This window comes from Octopus sinensis, linkage group LG6, assembly GCF_006345805.1.
Source record: "Octopus sinensis linkage group LG6, ASM634580v1, whole genome shotgun sequence".
NCBI lineage: Eukaryota > Metazoa > Mollusca > Cephalopoda > Octopoda > Octopodidae > Octopus > Octopus sinensis.
The window spans coordinates 42,811,502-42,832,589 of NC_043002.1; the positions used below are offsets into that span (position 1 = coordinate 42,811,502).

General features: G+C 37.5%; 1 protein-coding gene across 2 annotated transcripts in view; it reads left to right on the forward strand.

Annotated features, from left to right (window-relative positions):
- Nucleotides 1-18,684, forward strand: part of LOC115212928 (cullin-1) — a 121,864-nt gene extending 103,180 nt beyond the window's left edge. For both annotated transcript variants that reach the window (XM_036503856.1, XM_029781760.2), the window contains 5 exons: nucleotides 8,221-8,313; nucleotides 9,509-9,627; nucleotides 9,759-9,864; nucleotides 16,219-16,332; nucleotides 18,206-18,684. In XM_036503856.1, the coding sequence (XP_036359749.1) occupies nucleotides 8,221-8,313; nucleotides 9,509-9,627; nucleotides 9,759-9,864; nucleotides 16,219-16,332; nucleotides 18,206-18,286 (513 nt within the window). In that variant the 3' untranslated portion in view covers nucleotides 18,287-18,684. The remainder of the gene's footprint in view (nucleotides 1-8,220; nucleotides 8,314-9,508; nucleotides 9,628-9,758; nucleotides 9,865-16,218; nucleotides 16,333-18,205) is intronic.
- Nucleotides 18,685-21,088: the final 2,404 nt, after the last annotated feature.

A 21,088-nucleotide genomic window follows, 5' to 3' on the forward strand; every position in this document is an offset into this window, starting at 1 on the left:
GAATCTTAGATTCATTGACTAAGTCACATTTGAACAATAATAACTATAAGTTAGCTGTTGATTCAAGAAAGAGCAATATATATATATATATATATATTATATATATATATATATAGATAGATAGATTGATATAGATATGTAACTCAACTACCAGTGTCATTTGTTTTCGTCACCATTCTTTAGGTTTACTCTTTTTACTCTTTTACTTGTTTCAGTCATTTGATTGTGGCCATGCTGGAGCATCGCCTTTAGTCGAGCAAATCGACCCCAGGGCTTATTCTTTGGAAGCCTAGTACTTATTCTATCGGTCTCTTTTGTCAGGGACGTAAACACACCACCATCGGTTGTCAAGTGTTGTTGGGAGGGGCGACACAAACACAGACACACAAGCATACACACACACACACACATGACAGGCTTCTTTCAGTTTCCGTCTACCAAATTCACTCACAAGGCTTTGGTCGGCCCGAGGCTATAGTAGAAGATACTTGCCCAAGGTGCCATGCAGTGGGACTGAACCCGGAACCATGTGGTTGGTAAGCAAGCTACTTACCACACAGCCACTCACTTATTCCCAGCAACTTTTTGCTGTTTACACCACCAAAATGAACATTCTTGTCATTAAAGACACATAGTTGTTATGATTTTTGGACGATAGTTGATGAGGGAAGAGGATGTCCATGTCTGGTCTGTGATTTTTCCATGTCTTCCCATGTCGTCCTTCTGTTCAATGTTTGAATCGCCCCCCTTCCCACCTCTATATACACACATGATGGGGTTTCTTTCAATTTCCACTTACCAATGCTGACAAGTCTTTGGTCAACCTGGGGCTGTAGTTGAAGACAATTGCACAAGGTGCCATGCAAGTGAACCCCGAAGCAAGGGGCTGGGAAACAAACTTCTCTAACTACACACAACTATGCCTGCATGAAAATTATAACAATTCTTTTATTGACTTAGTCTTTTTCCTCTCCTTTTTCTATCATATAGATAATTTATTTAGCTGAAGTAATTTGTTCATACACCAGGATTGCATCGTTATTATTTAGAAGTAATTAACCTACTTTTCTCTAGACTCTTGCCATGAAATATATTTTCGTCTGTCTGATTTCTACAGCTGTTTTCCCATCTGTTTTTCTATGCCCAGCTTGTTCAATGTAACCTTAGAAGCTTTCTTGGAAAGATACTTTTATAATGTGCATTACTAGTATATCCTTCGCGGAATGTTTATTTTAACTTCAAATGTAACCTCCCACTCCCTCATCTCTTTTATTGTTCGTCTTGTACTTGTTTCAGTCACTGTACTACGACCATGCTGGGGCACCGCCTTAGTTGGACAATACAACCTCAGTACTTATTTTCATTAAGCCTAGAGCTAATATTCAATAACCACATTTATCTCCACTAATACTATCATCATCATCATCATCATCATTTAACATCCATTTTCCATGCTGGTATGGGTTAGATGGTTTGACAGCTGATGAAATAGATGACTGTATCTATCATGCTCCAATATCTGCATTGGCATGATTTCTATGGTTGGATGCCCTTTCTAATGCCAAGGTTGCCTTTTGTCATGCCATTGATTTTTGTTTTCATTTTAACCTTTCATGTTCCCTCATGCTAACACTGAACAGATATTCAGCTGTTTACTTCAGCAAATTGTGGTGTTTAGGAGTTGGTGCATTTATCTCCCAAGTGAACAATCTTTCCTATTGCCTGCCTTACAATTTGTAATTTATTGCTATATGGTTAAGAAGTTCACTTCCCAACCACATGGTTTTGGGGCCAGTCCCACTGTATGGCATTTTGGGCTAGTATCCTCTTATTACAGCTCTGGGATGACCAAAGATTTGGTACATGGAATATGAAAGAAGCCCATAATGTTTCTCTCATCTTCATATGTTTACTCTTACTGGTTGTAAACAGTGGCCTTGCTAATAGTGTTATTTGCTTTTAGTCTGCCATGGAAGGATGTCCAAGCTTTTTGTTGATTGATAGATTAGGATATTTATTATGTTGCTTGGAAACAAGTGGGGATCGGCAACACAAAGGGCATCTGGCCATAGAAAACTCTGCCCCCAAATACCAACATACTTTTAAATGACCTGTACAAAACTTGGGAAATTAAACATTAAAAAGGCTGATACTTTTACTATCCATTAGCCTAATATTTCTTCAGACACCAGTACCTTAGTTACACAGTAAATATTAATTTCTAAGTCGATTCTGATATTCTTAAAAAGATTATTCTCATCAGCATGAAAAACTGTCTAACCCATGCTAGCATGGAAAATGGATGCTACATGATGATGATGATAGGCTCAGGTATGGCTGTGTGGTTAAGAAAGTTGCTTTGCAACCATGTGGTTTCAGATTCAGTCCCACTGTGCAACACTTTGGGCAAGTGTCTTCTACTACGGTCCAGGTTGATCAATGCCTAGTGAAGGAATCTGGTGGATGGAAACTGTGTGTGTATGTGTGTGTGTTTGTGTTTATCCCCTACCTCTATGTGACAACCAGCGTTGGTTTCTTTATACCCCCATAACTGAGTGGTTCACCAAAAAAGAAGCCAATGGAATATGTACCAAACTTAAAATGAGTATTAGAGTCAATTTGTTTAATTACTCTCAAAGGCAGTGTCTCAGCATGATCACAGTTCAGTGACTGAAACAAGTATAAGTTAAAAGGTAAAACATATTTGGGTTCAAATTGTTTTAAGTCCTAAAAGGGGTTTATTGAAATTAACTATGTATGGTATTTCCTGATCACTTTTGTATTTTGGTTCTTTTTTTATAGAATTTTTGATTATTTAAAAAATTTTGACATATTATAAAGAAGGCAACTTTAAGCATTATAAAACTAGAGTTGAAAAATATGCCTGCTCAAAAGAGTTACAAAATGTCATAATAAACCTTAAAAAGTATGGGACTAGCATTGTTGCTCAAAAATATTGGAATCACTATATGTTGTACATTCTGTGACATCTTAAAATGAAAAGGGACTCATGTGAATTATGATGTCATGATAATTATAAAATCGAGTTCTTAGTATAAAAATTTGAAAATGTACAAAATATGATCTTTAACTTCGAATAATCTTCATACCAAAGTATATAAAAACATATTTCACACTGCATGCAAATAACCTTGATAATAAAAAAAGACTGGATTTATCGGGCCAACATACCAGCCAAATTGACTACATCCTTGCCAGGCAAAGGGAGAGATGGCTGCTTATAAATGCCAAAACCTTCCCAGGCAAAGAATGTACCCCACAACATAGACTGGTAGTTAGTGACTTTAGGATCAGGACTAGGAGGATAACCAGAAGACGACCAACATGGAGAAGAAGGATCTGGAAGCTTAAAGATCCTGCGAATGGACAGAGATTTAGGGACATGCTACTTGAAGCCTTTGACGAAGTAGAGGGGGATAGAGTATCACATGGGGTAGAAGACAACTGGATGTTTCTAAGGGACAACCTGCTGAGAGCCACTGACCAGATCTGTGGCTGGTGCAAAGTCCCCTCTTGTCCCAAGGTAACGTGGTGGTGGAACAGTGTTGTAGACAGGGCTATTAGAGAAAAGAGACAGACTTGGAAGGACTGGAAGAATGGTGGTAGCAGGGAATTGTATCAGACTGCCAAAGGGAAGCTAGGAGACAGGTCTATCTAGCCAGAGGGGAAGCAGATAAGAAAAAATTTGCCAATGTTCTGCGCCGTGAGGACCAAAGACTGGAGGTGTTTCGCGTTGCAAGACAGTGTGTGAGAGAGAATTGTAATGTGGTAGGAGAGAAGTGTGTTCGCATGGAAGATGGTTCACTTGCGCTAAATGAGGATGCAAAGAGAGAGGTTTGGAGACGCCACTATGAAAGGTTGCTGAATAAAGAAAATGAATGGGATAAAGAGTGTCTGCCAAATGTTGACCCAACAGAGGGACCAGCTATCCGAGTTGACAGTTCCTTGGTAGTTAAGGCAATTAGAAGCATGAAGACAGGGAAAGCCCCAGGCCTATCAGGAATCACTGCAGAGATGCTCAAAATATCTGGTAGTGTCGGCTATAGCCTAGTCACCCGTATAGTTAATCAGGTGATACACGAAGGAGTCATACCCAATGACTGGTGTAGCAGCATAATAGTCAACTGCTACAAAGGTAAAGGTGACGCCCTAGTAACAATTAATTACAGAGGTATCAAGCTGTTGGATCAGGTAATGAAGGTTACGGAGAGGGTCATAGCCCAACTAATTAGAGAGAGAGTTAGTTTAGATGAGATGCAGTTTGAGTTCGTGCCAGGGAAAAGTACCACTGATGCTATATTCCTGGTAAGGCAGCTGCAGGAGAAATACCTAGCCAAAGATAAGCCCCTGTACCTGGCTTTTGTTGACATGGAGAAAGCTTTCGACAGGGTCCCCGGATCCCTTATCTGGTGGTCAATGAGGAAACTAGGGATAGATGAATGGTTAGTGAGAGCTGTGCGAGCCATGTACAGGGATGCTGCTAGTAAGGTGAGGGTTGGCAACGAGTACAGTGAAGAATTTCGGGTAGAGGTAGGGGTCCACCAAGGCTCAGTCCTCAGCCCCCTCCTATTTATCATAGTCCTCCGGGCAATAACGGAGGAATTCAAGACAGGATGCCCTTGGGAGCTCCTCTATGCTGATGACCTTGCTCTAATTGCTGAGTCACTATCAGAACTGGAAGAGAAGTTTCAGGTGTGGAAGCAAGGATTAGAATCGAAGGGCCTTAGAGTCAATCTAGCTAAAACCAAAGTCCTAATAAGTAGGAAGGTAGACAAATCACAAACGCCTTCAGGTAGATGGCCCTGCTCGATCTGTAGAAAAGGTGTAGGTAGAAACTCTATAAGATGCACCAAGTGTAAGCTATGGACACATAAGAGGTGCAGCAATGTCAAAGGAAGGCTAACTAGGAAGATAGTTTTTGTATGTGGCAGATGCTCAGGAACAATAAACACTGAAAATGCTCTGAGACCAACTTCTGTCACTTTCCAGGGAGAAAAACTAGAAAGTTGATAGCTTCCGTTACCTAGATGACCAAGTCAGCAGTGGGGGCGGGTGTCCTGAAAGTGTAACTGCTAGAGTAAGAATATCCTGGGCAAAGTTCAGAGAGCTCTTATCTCTGCTGGTGACAAAAGGCCTCTCGCTCAGAGTAAAAGGCAGACTGTATGACGCATGTGTATGAACAGCCATGCTACATGGCAGTGAAACATGGGCCGTGACTGCTGAGGATATGCGTAAGCTCGCAAGAAATGAAGCCAGTATGCTCCGATAGATGTGTAATGTCAGTATTCATACTCAACAGAGTGTAAGTACCTTGGGAGAAAAGCTGGACCTAAGAAGCATCAGATGTGGTGTGCAAGAGAGACGTTTGCGCTGGTATGGACATGTGGCAAGAATGGATGAAGATAGTTCTGTGAAAAAGTGCCACACCCTAGCTGTTGAGGGAACCTGTGGAAGAGGCAGACCCAGGAAAACCTGAGACGAGGTGGTGAAGCACGACCTTCGAACTTTAGGTCTCACTGAGGAAATGATTAGAGACCAAGCCCTCTGGAAGTATGCTGTGCGTGAGAAGACCCGGTAGGACAAGTGAGACCATAACCCATGGCCTTCTACATAGGATGTAGCCAGTCCACTTATGCATACCTTCCCTTCTTGGGACACAAAACTCTACTTGTGAAGACCTGTTGAGGCAAGTGAGAATCAGAATTGAAATCAATCAATGGAAATTGCAGCTGAGTTACCAGTGCCGGTGGCACGTAAGAGAACCGTCCGAACGTGGCCGTTGCCAGCGCCGCCCCGACTGACCTCGTGCTGGTGGCATGTAAAAAGCACCATCCGTTCGTGGCTGTTGCCAACCTCGCCTGGCCCCTGTGCCGGTGGCACATGAAAAGCACCATCCGATCGTGGCCGTTTGCCTGACTCGTCTGGCACCTGTGCCGGCGGCACGTAAAAAGCACCCACTACACTCATGGAGTGGTTGGCGTTAGGAAGGGCATCCAGCCGTAGAAACATTGCCAGATCAAACTGGGCCTGGTGCAGCCTTCTGGCTTCCCAGACCCCAGTTGAACCGTCCAACCCATGCTAGCATAGAAAGCGGACGCTAAACGATGATGATAACGGCAAAAGTATGAAACCGAAATTATTGTAAGCAAAAATAATTCGCATTATGATACATATATTAATGGAATAGTTATGTGAATTAAACAAATTATTACTAAATTATTTTTGATTGATTACTTGTAAATTTATAAAAATTATCATTCATGGATCAAATTATTGCATAAAGATGACATTAATATTTGTACACAATTGGTTTGTTAAAATTGAGTATACAATAATTTAACTTAATTAATTTTTAATATAATTTAATTTTGATGATCTAAACAAATTTCTTGTGATAAAAGGATGCCACAGAATGTACAACATATAGTGATTTCAATATCTTTGAGCAACAATGCTAGTCCCATACTTTTTAAGGTTTATTATGACAGTCCATAACCCTTTTGAGCATGCTCATATTTTAATTCTAGTTTTGTAGTTTTTAAGGCCATGCTTGTAATATTTATATATGTACTGTATTTCTCCTAATGGTGTGGCAGCCTCTAATAAACTGACACCTAAACACTGACAGTCACACATAGTGTGACTGTCTCAATGTTATAAAATGTGCAATAAAATCAATAATAATTGTCATATTTATTTATTATCATATGGAGAAATACTGACCAACTGCTAGTATATTATAAGCTGTAATATAAAGAAATGTATTAAAAAAAATATTAATAGTATTAACAATTGCAGCATGGAAGGTGTTTATAAGCCAATTAAAAATACACAAAAACTGTTAGATTCTCTTCAACATTTAAACTTAATTTGTCAAAATATTTTCGTTGCTTTGAGATCATGACCTGTTCACTGATAAAATTTTGTGATACAGCATGAAATTTTGTCAGTAAACAGGTCTCGGCTTCAAAACAATGAAAATATTTTTTACAGATTAAATTTCAAGTGAATCTAACAGTTTTTGTGTTTTTAAATGGCTTATAAACACCTTCTATGCTACAATTGCTTTTGTTTCAGCACACAATCTCAGATCAAGTCACTTGCTATGCAAATACATCTCTGTAATTAATTATATTAACTTTTAGAAAATCATTAGCAAAATCTAAAATGACATATCATGCAGTGAAGAGAAGGTGAAAATGAGTATCATAAAATTCTCGAAGATAGCTGCATGCCAAACTATCACTAATTGGTTGATGATGATTGAAAATTAACCAATAAAATGCGATCACCACACAAATGGCCACGACCCCCTTACATTTTCATTCGCGAACTAGGTGTATATTTTCAGACACACAGTAGACTCGACTATAACATTCTGTTGTCGGTCACTGTGTGCCTGACAGATATGTTGTAATATGCTAGAAATATTGGTAGATTGGCAGAATTGTTACAGCGTCAGACAAAATGCCTGCACCATTTAGTTACAACCCTCTTACATTCTAAGTTCAAATGACACATTTTTCTTGTGTCAATAAAATATAATACTTGTAAGTGCCGTTATCATTTTAATAATGTTATAAAGCATTGAGCTGTGAGCTGGCAGAATCATTAGCATGCTGGGTAAAATGCTTAGCAGCATTTCATTCTTCTTTATGTTCTGGGTTCAAATGCTGCCTAGGTTGACTTTACCTTTCATCCTTTCAGGATCAATGAAATAAGTACCAGTTGAGCACTGGGCTTGATGTAATCAACTATCCCTCACCTGAAATTGCTGGCCTTGTGTCAAAAAATACCACTATTTCTATAAAGCATTCTCATTGTAAATAACATTTTGATTATAACTCTGAGACTAAGATCTAAATGAGCATTTTAACCCTTTAGCATTTAAACTGGCCATATCCGGCCCAAATATTCTATCTATTTTATGTTCAAAGTGGCCAAATCTGGCCTCTCACACCTACCCTACAATCTCATTTTAAGAATAAACAATCACACCATCGAAATTTCAAAAGCTACAAGACAGTAAATGATTAATTCAAACCAATGTGAATAAATAGGCATGACATTAGAGAGAATAATCAGAAAGCTAAGGGGATAAAAATTAAATTAGCATTTTATTTAAAATATATCTATTAAATCTGAGACAAACAAAAATGAATATGTTATTTATGATGAGGTTTCTTTTTTTGTTTGCAGGCTTCAACCTTTCAAATGGCTTGTCTTCTACAGTACAACACAGCTAATGTATTAACAGCTCAGCAACTATGTGAAAGCACACAGATTAAGTTTGTATGTATTTATATGAGCTTTTTAAAACTAATTATTTCCTGATAAATAAATTCTAATAAATTAAAATTATTTGTTAGGAACAGTGTAAACAAAATGTTATCACCACCATCATCATCATTTAGTATTCTAGTTTTTTTTTTTCTTTCATCATTTTGGTTCAGCTATGGATCTATTTATTGTATCAATCTAAGAGATTGATTTTTTTCCTTCAACATTCTGATTTATAACTGGAAACTAAAAGCTCTCTGTCATACACACACACATGCAGAGCCTTCTTTGTGGATTTGGTAGTTAGAAAGTGAAAGAAACCTTTGTGTGTGTGCCTTCTTGTTATGACATCATACAACAGCTGTAAATGAGTGTCACCATCATACAAATGTATGATGTATACAATTAAAATGAATGAAAATGTTTAAATTATAAGATTAAAAAATACAATTTATTATATTGCTAGAGGAAGGTGGTTAGCATGTCGGCTGGACGAAATGCTTAGTGACATTTCTTCTGGGTTTATGACCTGAGTTCAATGCTGCTAAGATCTACTTACTTGTACTTGTGGCGACATTCACTCTGGGCGGGTTGAGTCGGCTTCTACTCATGGAAGAAGTTTCGTGGGAATATGTGGATTTCACAAGCGGTCCCCAACAGTCCTGCATGTGGAGACATCCTGTTTGCTGCAGATTGTCCATAGATGCAGGGACAGAACGACTGAGAAGCCGCCGGTTGCCGAAGCAGACACCCTGAGGATTTTCACCAGAGCCCTGTCTGCCGGGTTGTGGCCCTAATACCACTCGGTGTCAGACCAATCCACCTTGGGTGGCCCTACCAGGAACCGAAGTTCCCGATGGCATAGCTCTGACACTACTCATTGCCAGCGTCCCCATCACGGTGAGGAGGGGATGGACTTTGGGGACGCTAAGATCTACTTCGCCTTTCATCATTTTGGGGATGATAAAAAAAAGTACCAGTTGAGCACTGGAACAGGGTTATTCAGTTACATTGACAAACACTTTTCCGCTAAAATTGCAGACTTTGTGCCAAAATTTGAAACAATTATCTTGTTAGAGAATATCTAAGTGTTGTTTATTTATTTTACATTAACAGTATTTCTTATAATTCTGTTTTAACATATATTCAAGACACATGTTTGCTGAAGGATCATTGTTTTTATTTATTTTGTTTATTGTTTTTATAGGATACTCTTGTACAGGTATTAAAGATCTTACTGAAGACTAAATTACTAATGACAGATGCTGATGATGAAAATGATTTACTACCCACCTCACAACTGGCCTTCTTCAATGATTACAAAAAGTAGGGAAAATGCATTTTTTAATAAACCAATTTATTTCTCTATTGTACATAATAACACTTACAATGTTTGTTTATCTGGTTGATGTATAATGAAGGTAGTTTTATTCATGTATGTTATTTTTTTTTTCTAGTAAAAAATTACGAGTTAATATTAATGTTCCCATGAAAACAGAGGAAAAAATGGAGCATGAATGCACTCACAAAAATATTGAGGAAGATCGGAAATTACTTATTCAGGTAAGTTAAAAATTTGATCGATTGATTGATTGAATGCAGTTAGCTTCAAACTCAAGTTATGAACTCTGAAGTTAGGCTACTCAGAAATGACTGCTACTGTCAATGTTGTATTTTTGTTTATATTCCTAAAGATAAGCATTACTTCCACTTTAAGATGATGGTAGCAGTTTTATAGAATTTTACTTTAAAATAAATAAATGAATACATTCTGTGTGGTGCATTCCCATAAAATTGTTTTTGAAATTTTCCTGAGCAGGCACTTTTTTTCTTGCTAGTAGTACACAAAATTTTTTGTTTCCAACCCTATAATTTCCATGCTTTTTAACATATTTGATAATACAAAATTTAATACCAGCCTCACAACAGCCTCTGGTACCTAAAGCTTTAATATCATATCACTTTTTTTTATCAGAATTGATATTTATGTGCTGGTCTACGTAAAAGCATCTGTGCCGGTCGATGTAAAGAACACCTGTGCTAATCCACTTAAAAGTTCCCCTGTTAGTCGCATAAAGAGCACCTATGCCAGTCCATATAAAAGCATCCGTACCGGCCCACTAAAGATGTACCCTGGCTGGTGCCTCATAAAAAGCACCCAACACACTTTGTAAAGTGTTTGGGGTTAGGAAGGGCATACAGCTGTAGAAACCAAGTGACATTTCTTCTGGTTCTAGCTCTCTAGTTTACCAGTTTACCAATTTGGTCAAACTGCCCAACCCATGCCAGCATGGAACACAAACATTAAATGATGATGATAATGATGTGTGATATAAATATGTGTTTTGTCAAAGCAGCATCGAAGCCTACTTATACAGCCATTTTTGTTTTCTGCCATGTGCTGTTCATCAGCATACATTAATTCACAATACTAATATAGACTGCATAGTAACTTGACCAAACAGACTGTGTTCAATCATTTGTGTGTGTTAGAGCATACTGCTGCATGCAATATTTAATATGTTTTGTGCATTTTTACCTCATGAGTAAATCATCATCATCATCATTTAGCGTCCGCTCTCCATGCTAGCATGGGTTGGACGGTTCATCTGGGATCTGGGAAGCCAGAAGGCTGCACCAGGCCCAGTCTGATCTGGCAATGTTTCTACGGCTGGATGCCCTTCCTAATGCCAACCACTCCATGAGTGTAGTGGGTGCTTTTTACGTGCCAGACGAGGCTGGCAAACGGCCACGATCGGATGGTGCTTTTTACGTGCCACCGGCATGGAGGCCCCGTAGAAATACATTGTATTATTTAAGGTTGTTATTATATCAGCATTGACTTGTATTCTAGTAGTTAATCTGTAACGACTGATGTTGAGTAATGTGACTTGCTTGATGATTGCTGTTAGTTTTGTGGTTTATGTCAGTTACATGTTTGCCAGTTAATGCCTATGTTTTTTTATCCACCCCTCCCCCCGCCCTCCTTCTTGGTATTATCATTAAAGTGTTTGGCAAAATGGTTTTTAGCATTTCTTCTGGCGCTTAGTTCACAACTTGCTGAGGTCAACTTTTAATATATCATAAAACACCAATCACACACCAGGTTGATGCTAGCAGCTAACCCCACTCCTCTCGAGATTTGTGCCTAAATTAGAAACCATTATTATTTTTGTCATTTGCTCGTTTACTTTGATGTTGTTTTATTTTAGTTTTATGGGGTTTTGATGTATTGTGTTCGAGGATTCTCTCTTGCTTTTATGAGGTTACCTAGTTCTTGTATGTACTGGAAATTATTTTGTTGTCTTATATAACTGAATAAGAGTTAGTTATCAATAAAAGCAGTTATGTCCCTTACATCTTGCAGTATCACATGAGCGTGAGACTGAACTATGACTGTTTGGTAATATGTCTCTTATAAATTGATTAAATGATATTTGGAGCTTTATTTATCACAACAGTTTAATCAATTTAAAAGTTATCATTCACTGAAACAAAAATAGATAACTAGAACAGTCAATCTTGATATTTCAGCAAACTGTCCTTAAGTGGTATGATTCAATTTTGATAATGATTTTCAATCTCTAAAGGCTTATGCAAAACCATGCAATAAAATAATCTCAGTCATCTGTCAGTGCCTTTTCATAGGTTTCATGAAAATACAGATAAATTTCTACAGAATTTAACTGTAAATTTCATTGTGATTTTAAAGTTATAATGACTGAAGTAGGTAAATAATGGAATATGCTCAAACATTATCAGACCTAGAATACTGAACAGTGCCATCGAACAGGCTCAGTCTTTGGAACAAACTCAGTCTAATCATTTCATAAAGCTTATTACTGTTGTGGGAACCTCTGACATTAACAAGGAAAATTTAGGTGGCACGTTTGAACAGTCTGCCACAGTAAACCCTAACAATTGAGGAATGTGCTTTTCCTGTAACAACTCTTAAGTTTTAACCTCATGCCTCTTGTCCAGATAAAACTGCTATTTGCCAGAATTGTAAAATGGTAAGACACTAAGCAGTTGTTTGTCTGTATGTTTTTTTCTGCCCAACAACTATTGTTTTTTGGCCTTGCAGTTTGATTTATTTTCTCTGGTGACTCTGTGTTCTACTACTGCACCTCTTACTCCTGTAATGGCAAATATTAATGACTATAGAGTTGGAATCCTCAAGTGTTCATTTAACTGTTTCATCAGCCAAAAATTAGTGGATCAAATCAACATGGAAATATATCCCTGAAACAGTTAGTTTCTACAGCTAATTCTGAACTAATAGCATAAATTAATGGATTCCATATCACTGAGATATCTTGGAAGTAGAACAAAGTAATTTGCTATGTTAGGTGCTGGTGTTTGTTATTATTCACATTTCTTAAAAAAAAGGTTAATTCGTGGGACATGACAGCAAAGAAGAGCACACATTCACTCTGTGCGCAATTAGACTCGGAAAGTTTGTGAGGAACCCATTGACCCAGTTTGTTGACTTTTCCAACGGTACACAGATGTTGATGAATGGTTGAATGATCAAATCCAAGCTTCTCTGCTACTTACTCAACTGCTATGTTGGGATTTTGTTCCACCAGGGTTTCTTATAAAAGGTCTTGAACTATACACAGTTCTATCTACATAAACTTGGTACTTATCCATTCCCAGTATACACAATCTGGTGAAATTATATCAAAACACAAAAATTAAAATAAAAATTGATCTATATGATTATCACCTTAAACAGGAACACATCGCAAACGGCTCTTATTTTCTAGAAAGATGCCCATTGTATATACATGTGTGTGTTTATGTTTTCTTGTCATGACATTGTGTGATAGTTGTAAATGATTGTTATTATTATAGAAGCAGTTTAATTAATTTTTAATATTTGTCTTGCCATGGGGGAAACAATACTTTGCTTGGAAACAGGTGAGAGCTGGCAACAGGAAGGCCTCCACCTATAGAAAATCTTCCTCAATAACTCTGTCCAACTAATGCATGCATTGATATAAAGACATTAAGATATAATATATGTACAGATATAATTATATTTATATATATATATATATATATATAGAGAGAGAGAGAGAGAGGGTCATCCCATGAATAATGTAGTTTTTTTTATAGGTCTTTTATTTTTCATAATTAAAATAAACAAAGTTCTTTTTTAATCTGAAGTATACTCTCCTTCATTTTCTACAATGCTCTTCCATCTATCTGGTAGACTTGCAAGGCCTCTCTTCCAAAGTTCACTTGTCCATGATAAAAATACTTGTCCAGTACTATTCTGATCTCATCTACAGAATTCATATTTTTTTCTGTCAAAAATGATGTTGAAGACTGCAGAATAAATGATAATCAGATGGGGCAATGTCCGGCAAATATGGTGGGTGGGGCTTCGTTTCCCATTCAAACTGTTCCAGCCTTTGGAATGTCATCCTCGCTGTATGTAGCCTAGCATTATCCTGATAGAACACTTTCATCTTGATAGTAAAGATGGTCATTTTTCTTCTAGCACTGACTTAAGCCACTCAGGCTGCTCACAGTTGATCTCCTTTCTTATCATTTGGTTTGGGTTTAAAAGTTCAAAGTGGGCTGAACCATTCATATTCTACCAAACAGATAATAACACCTTACATGGATGAAGACCTTCTTTAGCCTAGGGTGCCAGTGTTTATCCTTTCCCTACCCATTGTTTTTGGTGCTTGACATTTTTATAGAGAACCCATTTCTTGTCACCAGTCACTATTTGGTCAAAAAAAAAAGGTTCTTCTAGATTGTAGTTTCTGGCTCGGAATTTCTGGAACCACCGCTGACACTGGCTCACCCTTATTGTCCAATCCCATCTACTTCATTAATATTCCTCACACTTTCCATTGCGTCGTTGCCTTTATTGAACTCATAAAACAAAATATGCCAAATATCTTCTTTGTCACTTTCATTATTGTTTTGAAAAAATAATTGTTAAAATCGAACTGTACTCTTCAAAACTTGCACTAAGAATAAGTACAAAGTAAAATTACTACCTGCTTTTATAGCAAGTTGAATCAGGTAGTTTATCCCATACCCCTCTGACTTTTAGTTCATGCAATTGAAAAAACTGCTTTAATCATGAGATGACCCAATATAATTTTACTGGCTCAACATTCACTATTTGACTTTCTGAACCTGATACAGTTTATTTGCACCGTTGTGCATCTAATTGAAAATTCAAATTGCAAATGAAACCTGTAGAATCTCTTGAGGTTTATCCAAATTACGTAAATGATTATAAAAATTATTGCTTATCCAGCTCAGAGAGGATGTGATAAGAGCTACGGTTATCTCCCTTACGTATTGCAATGCTACAAAAACCTCTTGGTGATTTAAAAGAAAGTTACTTTTATCATTGGACTGTGGTCATTTGTGGGGTACCACCCTCAAAAGTTTAGTTGAGCAAATCAACTGTAGTATTTATTTTTTTAAAGTCTGGTACTTATATGGTCGATATCTGGCTAAACATTTCCCCATAGTGCCACACCATGTGTCAGAACACAAAAGTTATTTGATTTTAAACCTGACTTTTGAAGCATACAGTCATGCTTGCATGCTTGTTTACCAAAAGTATCTTTTGGGAACTTTAGGAACTTAAGAGCATTCAATTATTATACAACCAGTTTACTTAATACTGTGTAACAAAATTCGAATTTTTGTGTTTATTTTTCTTTGGTCAGTAAGTATTATTTCCTATTTAGTTCTATTCCCTTCAAACTTTGCATTTGTGACCTGAATGTCACTTCGCATTTGTGACATCAATGTTTTGAAACTGACCTGTTTTCCATTACGTTTCACACAGATTCAGTACTGAGTTGCTGAAGCAGAAATATTGTTATAGCAAACATTTTGCTCAGTATCACAGATTTGTTTGTCAGCTGCATGACCATAACCACTTGAGCATGTCCCTTAGTGGCTGACAATATGTGCATTTCTTATGATGAGCAGGAGTAGTGAGGAATATCATAGCCATATGTCGAGAAAGATTTCTTTGAGGTTTGAATAAATGTAACAAAAGCAAATTTTGAAGGAAATATTAGCCATTTTAAATACTTTCTATGCAAATAGGAAATAACAGTTGCTACCTAAAGTCAAAAATCGTATTACACAGTGTAATCGGTTATAAGGCTACAAGAACTCAGTGTAAATAGTTAGTCTTTGTGTTGTTATTTTATGACTTTGATATTGGTGTCAGTTTTTTTAGCAAAACTAACAACACAGTTTCTTAGCTAATATTCTTAGTAAATGGCACAGAAGTCACAACTTCTTAATTCTCCTCTCTAAAACATGACACTAATATCAGAAGTTATTTTCTTATCAAACAAAGCCATTATTGCCCAATGATTGAAGGGTACTCATAAATGGCTGGTTATGCTGCACTAGCATAGGCCATGGTTACTTTCTCACTTGGCTTACCAGGTTTTCTCAAGCACAGCATATCTCCGAAGGTTTCGGTCACTTGTTATCGCCTCGGTGAGGCCCACCGCTCGAAGCTCATGCTTCAACATCTCATCCCAGGTCTTCCAGGGTCTACCTCTTCCACAGGTTCCCTCTACTACTAGAGTGTGACACTTTTTCATACAGCTTTCCTCATCCATACACGACACATGACCATACCAGTGCAGTTGTCTCTCTTGCACACCACATCACATACATGTGTGTGTGTGTATATATATATATATATATATATATATATATATATATATATATATATATATGTAGTTATTATCATCATCATTGTTTAATGTCCACCTTCCATGCTGGCATGAGTGGGACAAATATATATGTAGGTATATATATATATATATATATATATATATGTGTGGAAATAAGTATGTAAAATATATGTAATTGCAATGTTTCATGAAATCTGTATTTTAAAACCAACAGGCAGCTATCGTGAGAATTATGAAAATGAGGAAAGAACTGAAACATCAGAACCTTCTTTCTGAGGTTTGCATTCAACTATCCTCTCGCTTCAAGCCTAAAATATCCGTCATCAAGGTGAGCACTGTTGTTTAAATATTACTTTTGGAAACTAAATGTTTCAGCTTTTCTATTAATATTTACAGTTTCTTTCCTTTTGTTATTTTGGTCTGTCTTGTCTGTGTCTCTCTTTCCCTTCTAGATATGAATTGTATGCTTCTCATACATGTACGTGCGTGTATTGTGTGTGTGTGTGTGTGTGTATCCCTTTCTGTTGAAGAGCATAGGCTCAAAATGTAAAAGACATTTTCATTTTCCCAAGCGTCAAACTAATACACCTGCTTGTTGTTCATACAGCTGTCTTCGTCTTTCTCTATAAATTTCAACTATATACATATGTAAAGGTGTGGTGGAACAATGTTGACAGGGCCATTAGGGAAAAGAAACAGGCTTGGAAGGACTGGAAGAATGGCAGTATCAGGGAATTGTATCAGACTGCCAGAAGAGAAGCTAGGAGACAGGTTTATTTAGCCAGAGGGGAAGCAGATAAGAAAATATTTGCCAATGTTCTGCGCCTTGAGGACCAAAGACTCGAGGTATTTCTTGTTGCAAGACAGTGTGTGAGAGAGAATCGTGATGTCGTAGGAGAGAAATATGTCTGCATGAATGATGGTTTGCTTGCATTAAGCGAGGCTACAAAGAGAGGTTTGGAGATGCCACTATGAAAGGTTGCTAAATAAAGAGAATAAATGAGAGAAAGAGAGTCTGCCAAAATGCTGACCCAGCAGAGGGCTCAGCTATTTGAATTGACAGTACCTTGGTAGATAAAGCAATTAAGGGTATGAAGACAGGGAAAGCCCTCAACCCATCAGGAATCACCGCAGAGATGCTCAAAATATCTGGTATTGTCGGCTGTAGTCTAGTCACCCGTATAGTCAACACCATAGTCAATTGCCACAAAGGTAAAGCTGATGCTTTAGATACAAATAATTACAGAGGTATCAAGTTGTTGGATCAGGTAATGAAGATCATGGAGAGGGTCATAGCCCAACTAATTAGGGAGAGAGTCAGTCTAGATGAGTTGCAGTTTGGGTTTGTGACAAGGAAAAGCACTACTGTTGCTATATTTCTTGTAAGACAGCTGCAGGAGAAATACCTGGCCAAAAATAAACCTCTGTACCTGGCTTTCGTTGGAGAAAGCCTTTGACAGGCTCCCCCGATTCCTTATCTGGTGGTCAATGAGAAAACTAGGGATAAATGAATGGCTAGTGAGAGTTGTGCAAGCTATGTACAGGGATGCTGTCAGTAAGGTGAGGGTTGGCAATGAGTACAGTGAAGAATTCCGGGTAGGGGTCCACTAAGGATCAGTCCTCAGCCCCCTCTTATTCATCGTAGTCCTCCAGGCAATATCCGAACACCCTTTGTTTCCCAGATGTGCTGTAAACCCAAGTCCCTTTATTTTTCTGTTTACAATAAACCAAGGTAATAAGTAACTGTTTTTGCTTGGAACTTAGCGATAGACCTTTCTACTGACAAACCAAACTGGCCTTCATCAACTGTGACTCGTTTCATCTTTTTTTTTTCACATCCTTTTTTTCCATACTGGCATGGGTTAGTTGAATACATTCTCCTAATTTATTTCCAAGTGTTATGAGCAGATAATATTATATAATGTTTATTTGAATTGCAATTTTTAATTAGAATTATAATATTACTACTGTATTTTCTGGCATACAATTTGACATAGTATATAGTGTAAACATTCAAACGTTGTCTCTATCTTTTCAAAACCTGCTGCATTTCACATGGAATTGTTGGTGTATAAGTTGACTTGCCATTTTTATCTTTAAATTTTTGGTCTAAAGAATTTCACTTGTTTACCAAAAAATATGGTAATGTTTTTGTAATTTATTTATAGATTATTTCTTATATCTTTTTTTTTTCTTTCCAGAAATGTATAGATATTCTGATTGAAAAAGAATATTTGGAAAGAGTGGATGGCCAAAAAGATGTATACAGTTATTTGGCATAGTCTGAGTGAACAATATATTGCCTTTTTTGAGGGCTGCTTGGTTCAGAATTGGTCTGTTCTGGAGACCTCTGTATTGATTATGAGAAGAAGTGGTTTAAGAAATCTCACTGAAAAGCAAAGAAAATTTTTGGTGCAGAAACTTGACTGTTGAATTTTACTTAGGCAAATCTTCGACTCTGTATGGAATTATGCCTGAGAATTTCTTCAGAAACAACAAGTGCAACTTTACCTTCTCATAATTCTCTACCATGTGCAACAACATTTTACATTTTCCATAAACTTACCTTTGGTGGTGGTGGAAGGAGAGGAGGAGATGGTGTAAAGGATTATCTGATAATTGCATTTAAATAATAAAAAAAAACATAAAATGGCAAAAAAAAGAAAAAATTCATTCTGAATTGGTTTCCTATCTGTTGATTAGCACTTTTCACTTTTTCTAGTAAAATATCAATTATAATTTTTTTTTTAGTTTGTACTTTCTGTATTGTTTTTCTTTCTGTCTTCAATTAGCTTTTCGTTATTTTTGAAAACAAAGAGTTTAATTTTAAATCAGCAGTGTATATTCCAAGTATTTTGATCATCAGTTTTTCCTTAAAATTTTATGACATTGTTTTTAAGCATGCAGGTGGCACATAAAAAACACCATTTGAGCATGGCCGTCGCCAGTACTGCCTGACTGGCCCTCAAGCCAGTGCCATGTAAAAGCACCCACCACACTCTTGGAGTGGTTGGCGTTAGGAAGGGCATCCAGCTGTAACAACTGCCAGATCAGATTGGTGCCTGGTGCAGCTATCTGGCTCGCCAGTCCTCAGTCAAACTGTCCAACCCATGCCAGCATGGAAAGCAGACATTAAATGACGATGATGATGATGAGTTGTACATGTAGCCTCATTTACCACTGATTCATTCTTCACTGATCTGGGCTAACATGATACACTCAGTTGTGAACCTTGTTTCATTTATCACAGATAGAGGTATGATAACACAGGTAAGCAATCAATCAAATATTCTGCTTGTACTGGAGAATGCACCCATGCTCAGCTGCCCAGTATGCACTGACCATCATTTGTGTTTACATCTTCATGTTGCAAGTCTACATATTTTTTTTGTATGGATTTACGGACTCATACGCATCAACATGGTACCAGTGAACAGGAGAAAATACAAAGGCATCTGATCCTAACAAATGATGTAGATGAAGGTATTATTTTTACAGAAAAACGTAGAAGTGATCAAGAAAATATATGATAAGGGAAGCTTCACTACTGTGGACTGCAAGTGTGGTATCAATGAATCTACTAATCATTCCATTTAAAGAATACATGGTGATGACTAATTTATCACTGTGTTTTGTTTTTACCCAAACTCCTGTGATAAACAAGGACAGATGCATTTCTTAGAAAAAAAAAACCGATGACAATGGAGATGGCTAATACAGACCATCATCTGATTATATGAATTAACCCTTTAGCATTCAGATTACTCTGTTAAATGTAATACTTATTTATCCACATTGTTTTAAAATTAATCATGCTTTATCTCACAGCTTCAAGATTTCAATAATGTGATTACTCTTTACACTTAGACTTGTTTCAGTCATTTGACTGCAGCCATGCTGGAGCACCGCCTTTAGTCGAACAAATCAACCCCAGGACTTATTCTGAGTAAGCCTAGTACTTATTCTATCGGTCTCTTTTGCCGAACTGCTAAGTGACGGGGATGTAAACACACCAGCATTGATTGTCAAGCAATGTTGTGGGGATAAACACACACACACACACACACACACACATATATATATATACACATATACATATATTCGACAGGCTTCTTTCAGTTTCCATCTACCATATCCACTCACAAGGCTTAGGCTATAGTAGAAGACACTTACCCAAAGTACCACACTGTGGAACTGAACCTGTAACCATGTGGCTGGTAAGCAAGCTACTTACCACACAACCACTCTTGCGCCTATTATTTTTAGAATAACAATCTCTTTACTCTTTTACTTGTTTCAGTCATTTGACTGCGGCAATGCTGGAGCACCACCTTTAGTCGAGCAAATCGACCCTGGACTTATTCTTTGTAAGCCCAGTACTTATTCTATCGGTCTCTTTTTGCCGAACCACTAAGTGACGGGGACGTAAACACACCAGCATCGGTTGTCAAGCGATGGTGGAGGGACAAGCACAGACACACAAACATATACACACACATACATATATATATATATACATATATACGACAGGCTTCTTTCAGTTTCCATCTACCAAATCCACTCACAAGGCATTGGTCGGCCCGAGGCTATAGCAGAAGACACTTGCCCAAGATGCCACGCAGTGGGACTGAACCCGGAACCATGTGGTTGGTAAGCAAGCTACTTACCACACAGCCACTCCTGCGCCCTCCACACAGCCACTCCTGCGCCCTCCACACAGCCACTCCTGCGCCCTCCACACAGCCACTCCTGCGCCCTGGGGAGGTAGGTATGAGAAACCAGATCTGGCCAGTTTGAACATAAAACATAGAATATTTGGGCTGGATATGGCTGGTTTCAATGCTAAATGGTTGAATATCTAGTTTTTATTCTTCATGTTCTGAGTTCAAATCCCACCAGAATCCAGTTTCAAGTGTTCCATTTTGGTAGAATAACAACCCGTAGTATACTGATGTTATCTTCATCAACTTTATATCTTTCTTTCAGCAACTGAATGTTAAAAAGATGCCATTAGCAGCATTATCAAGAATTGCAATGGACTCTTTATGCAAATATGCTACTGTGTGTGCAAGAATTATAATTTC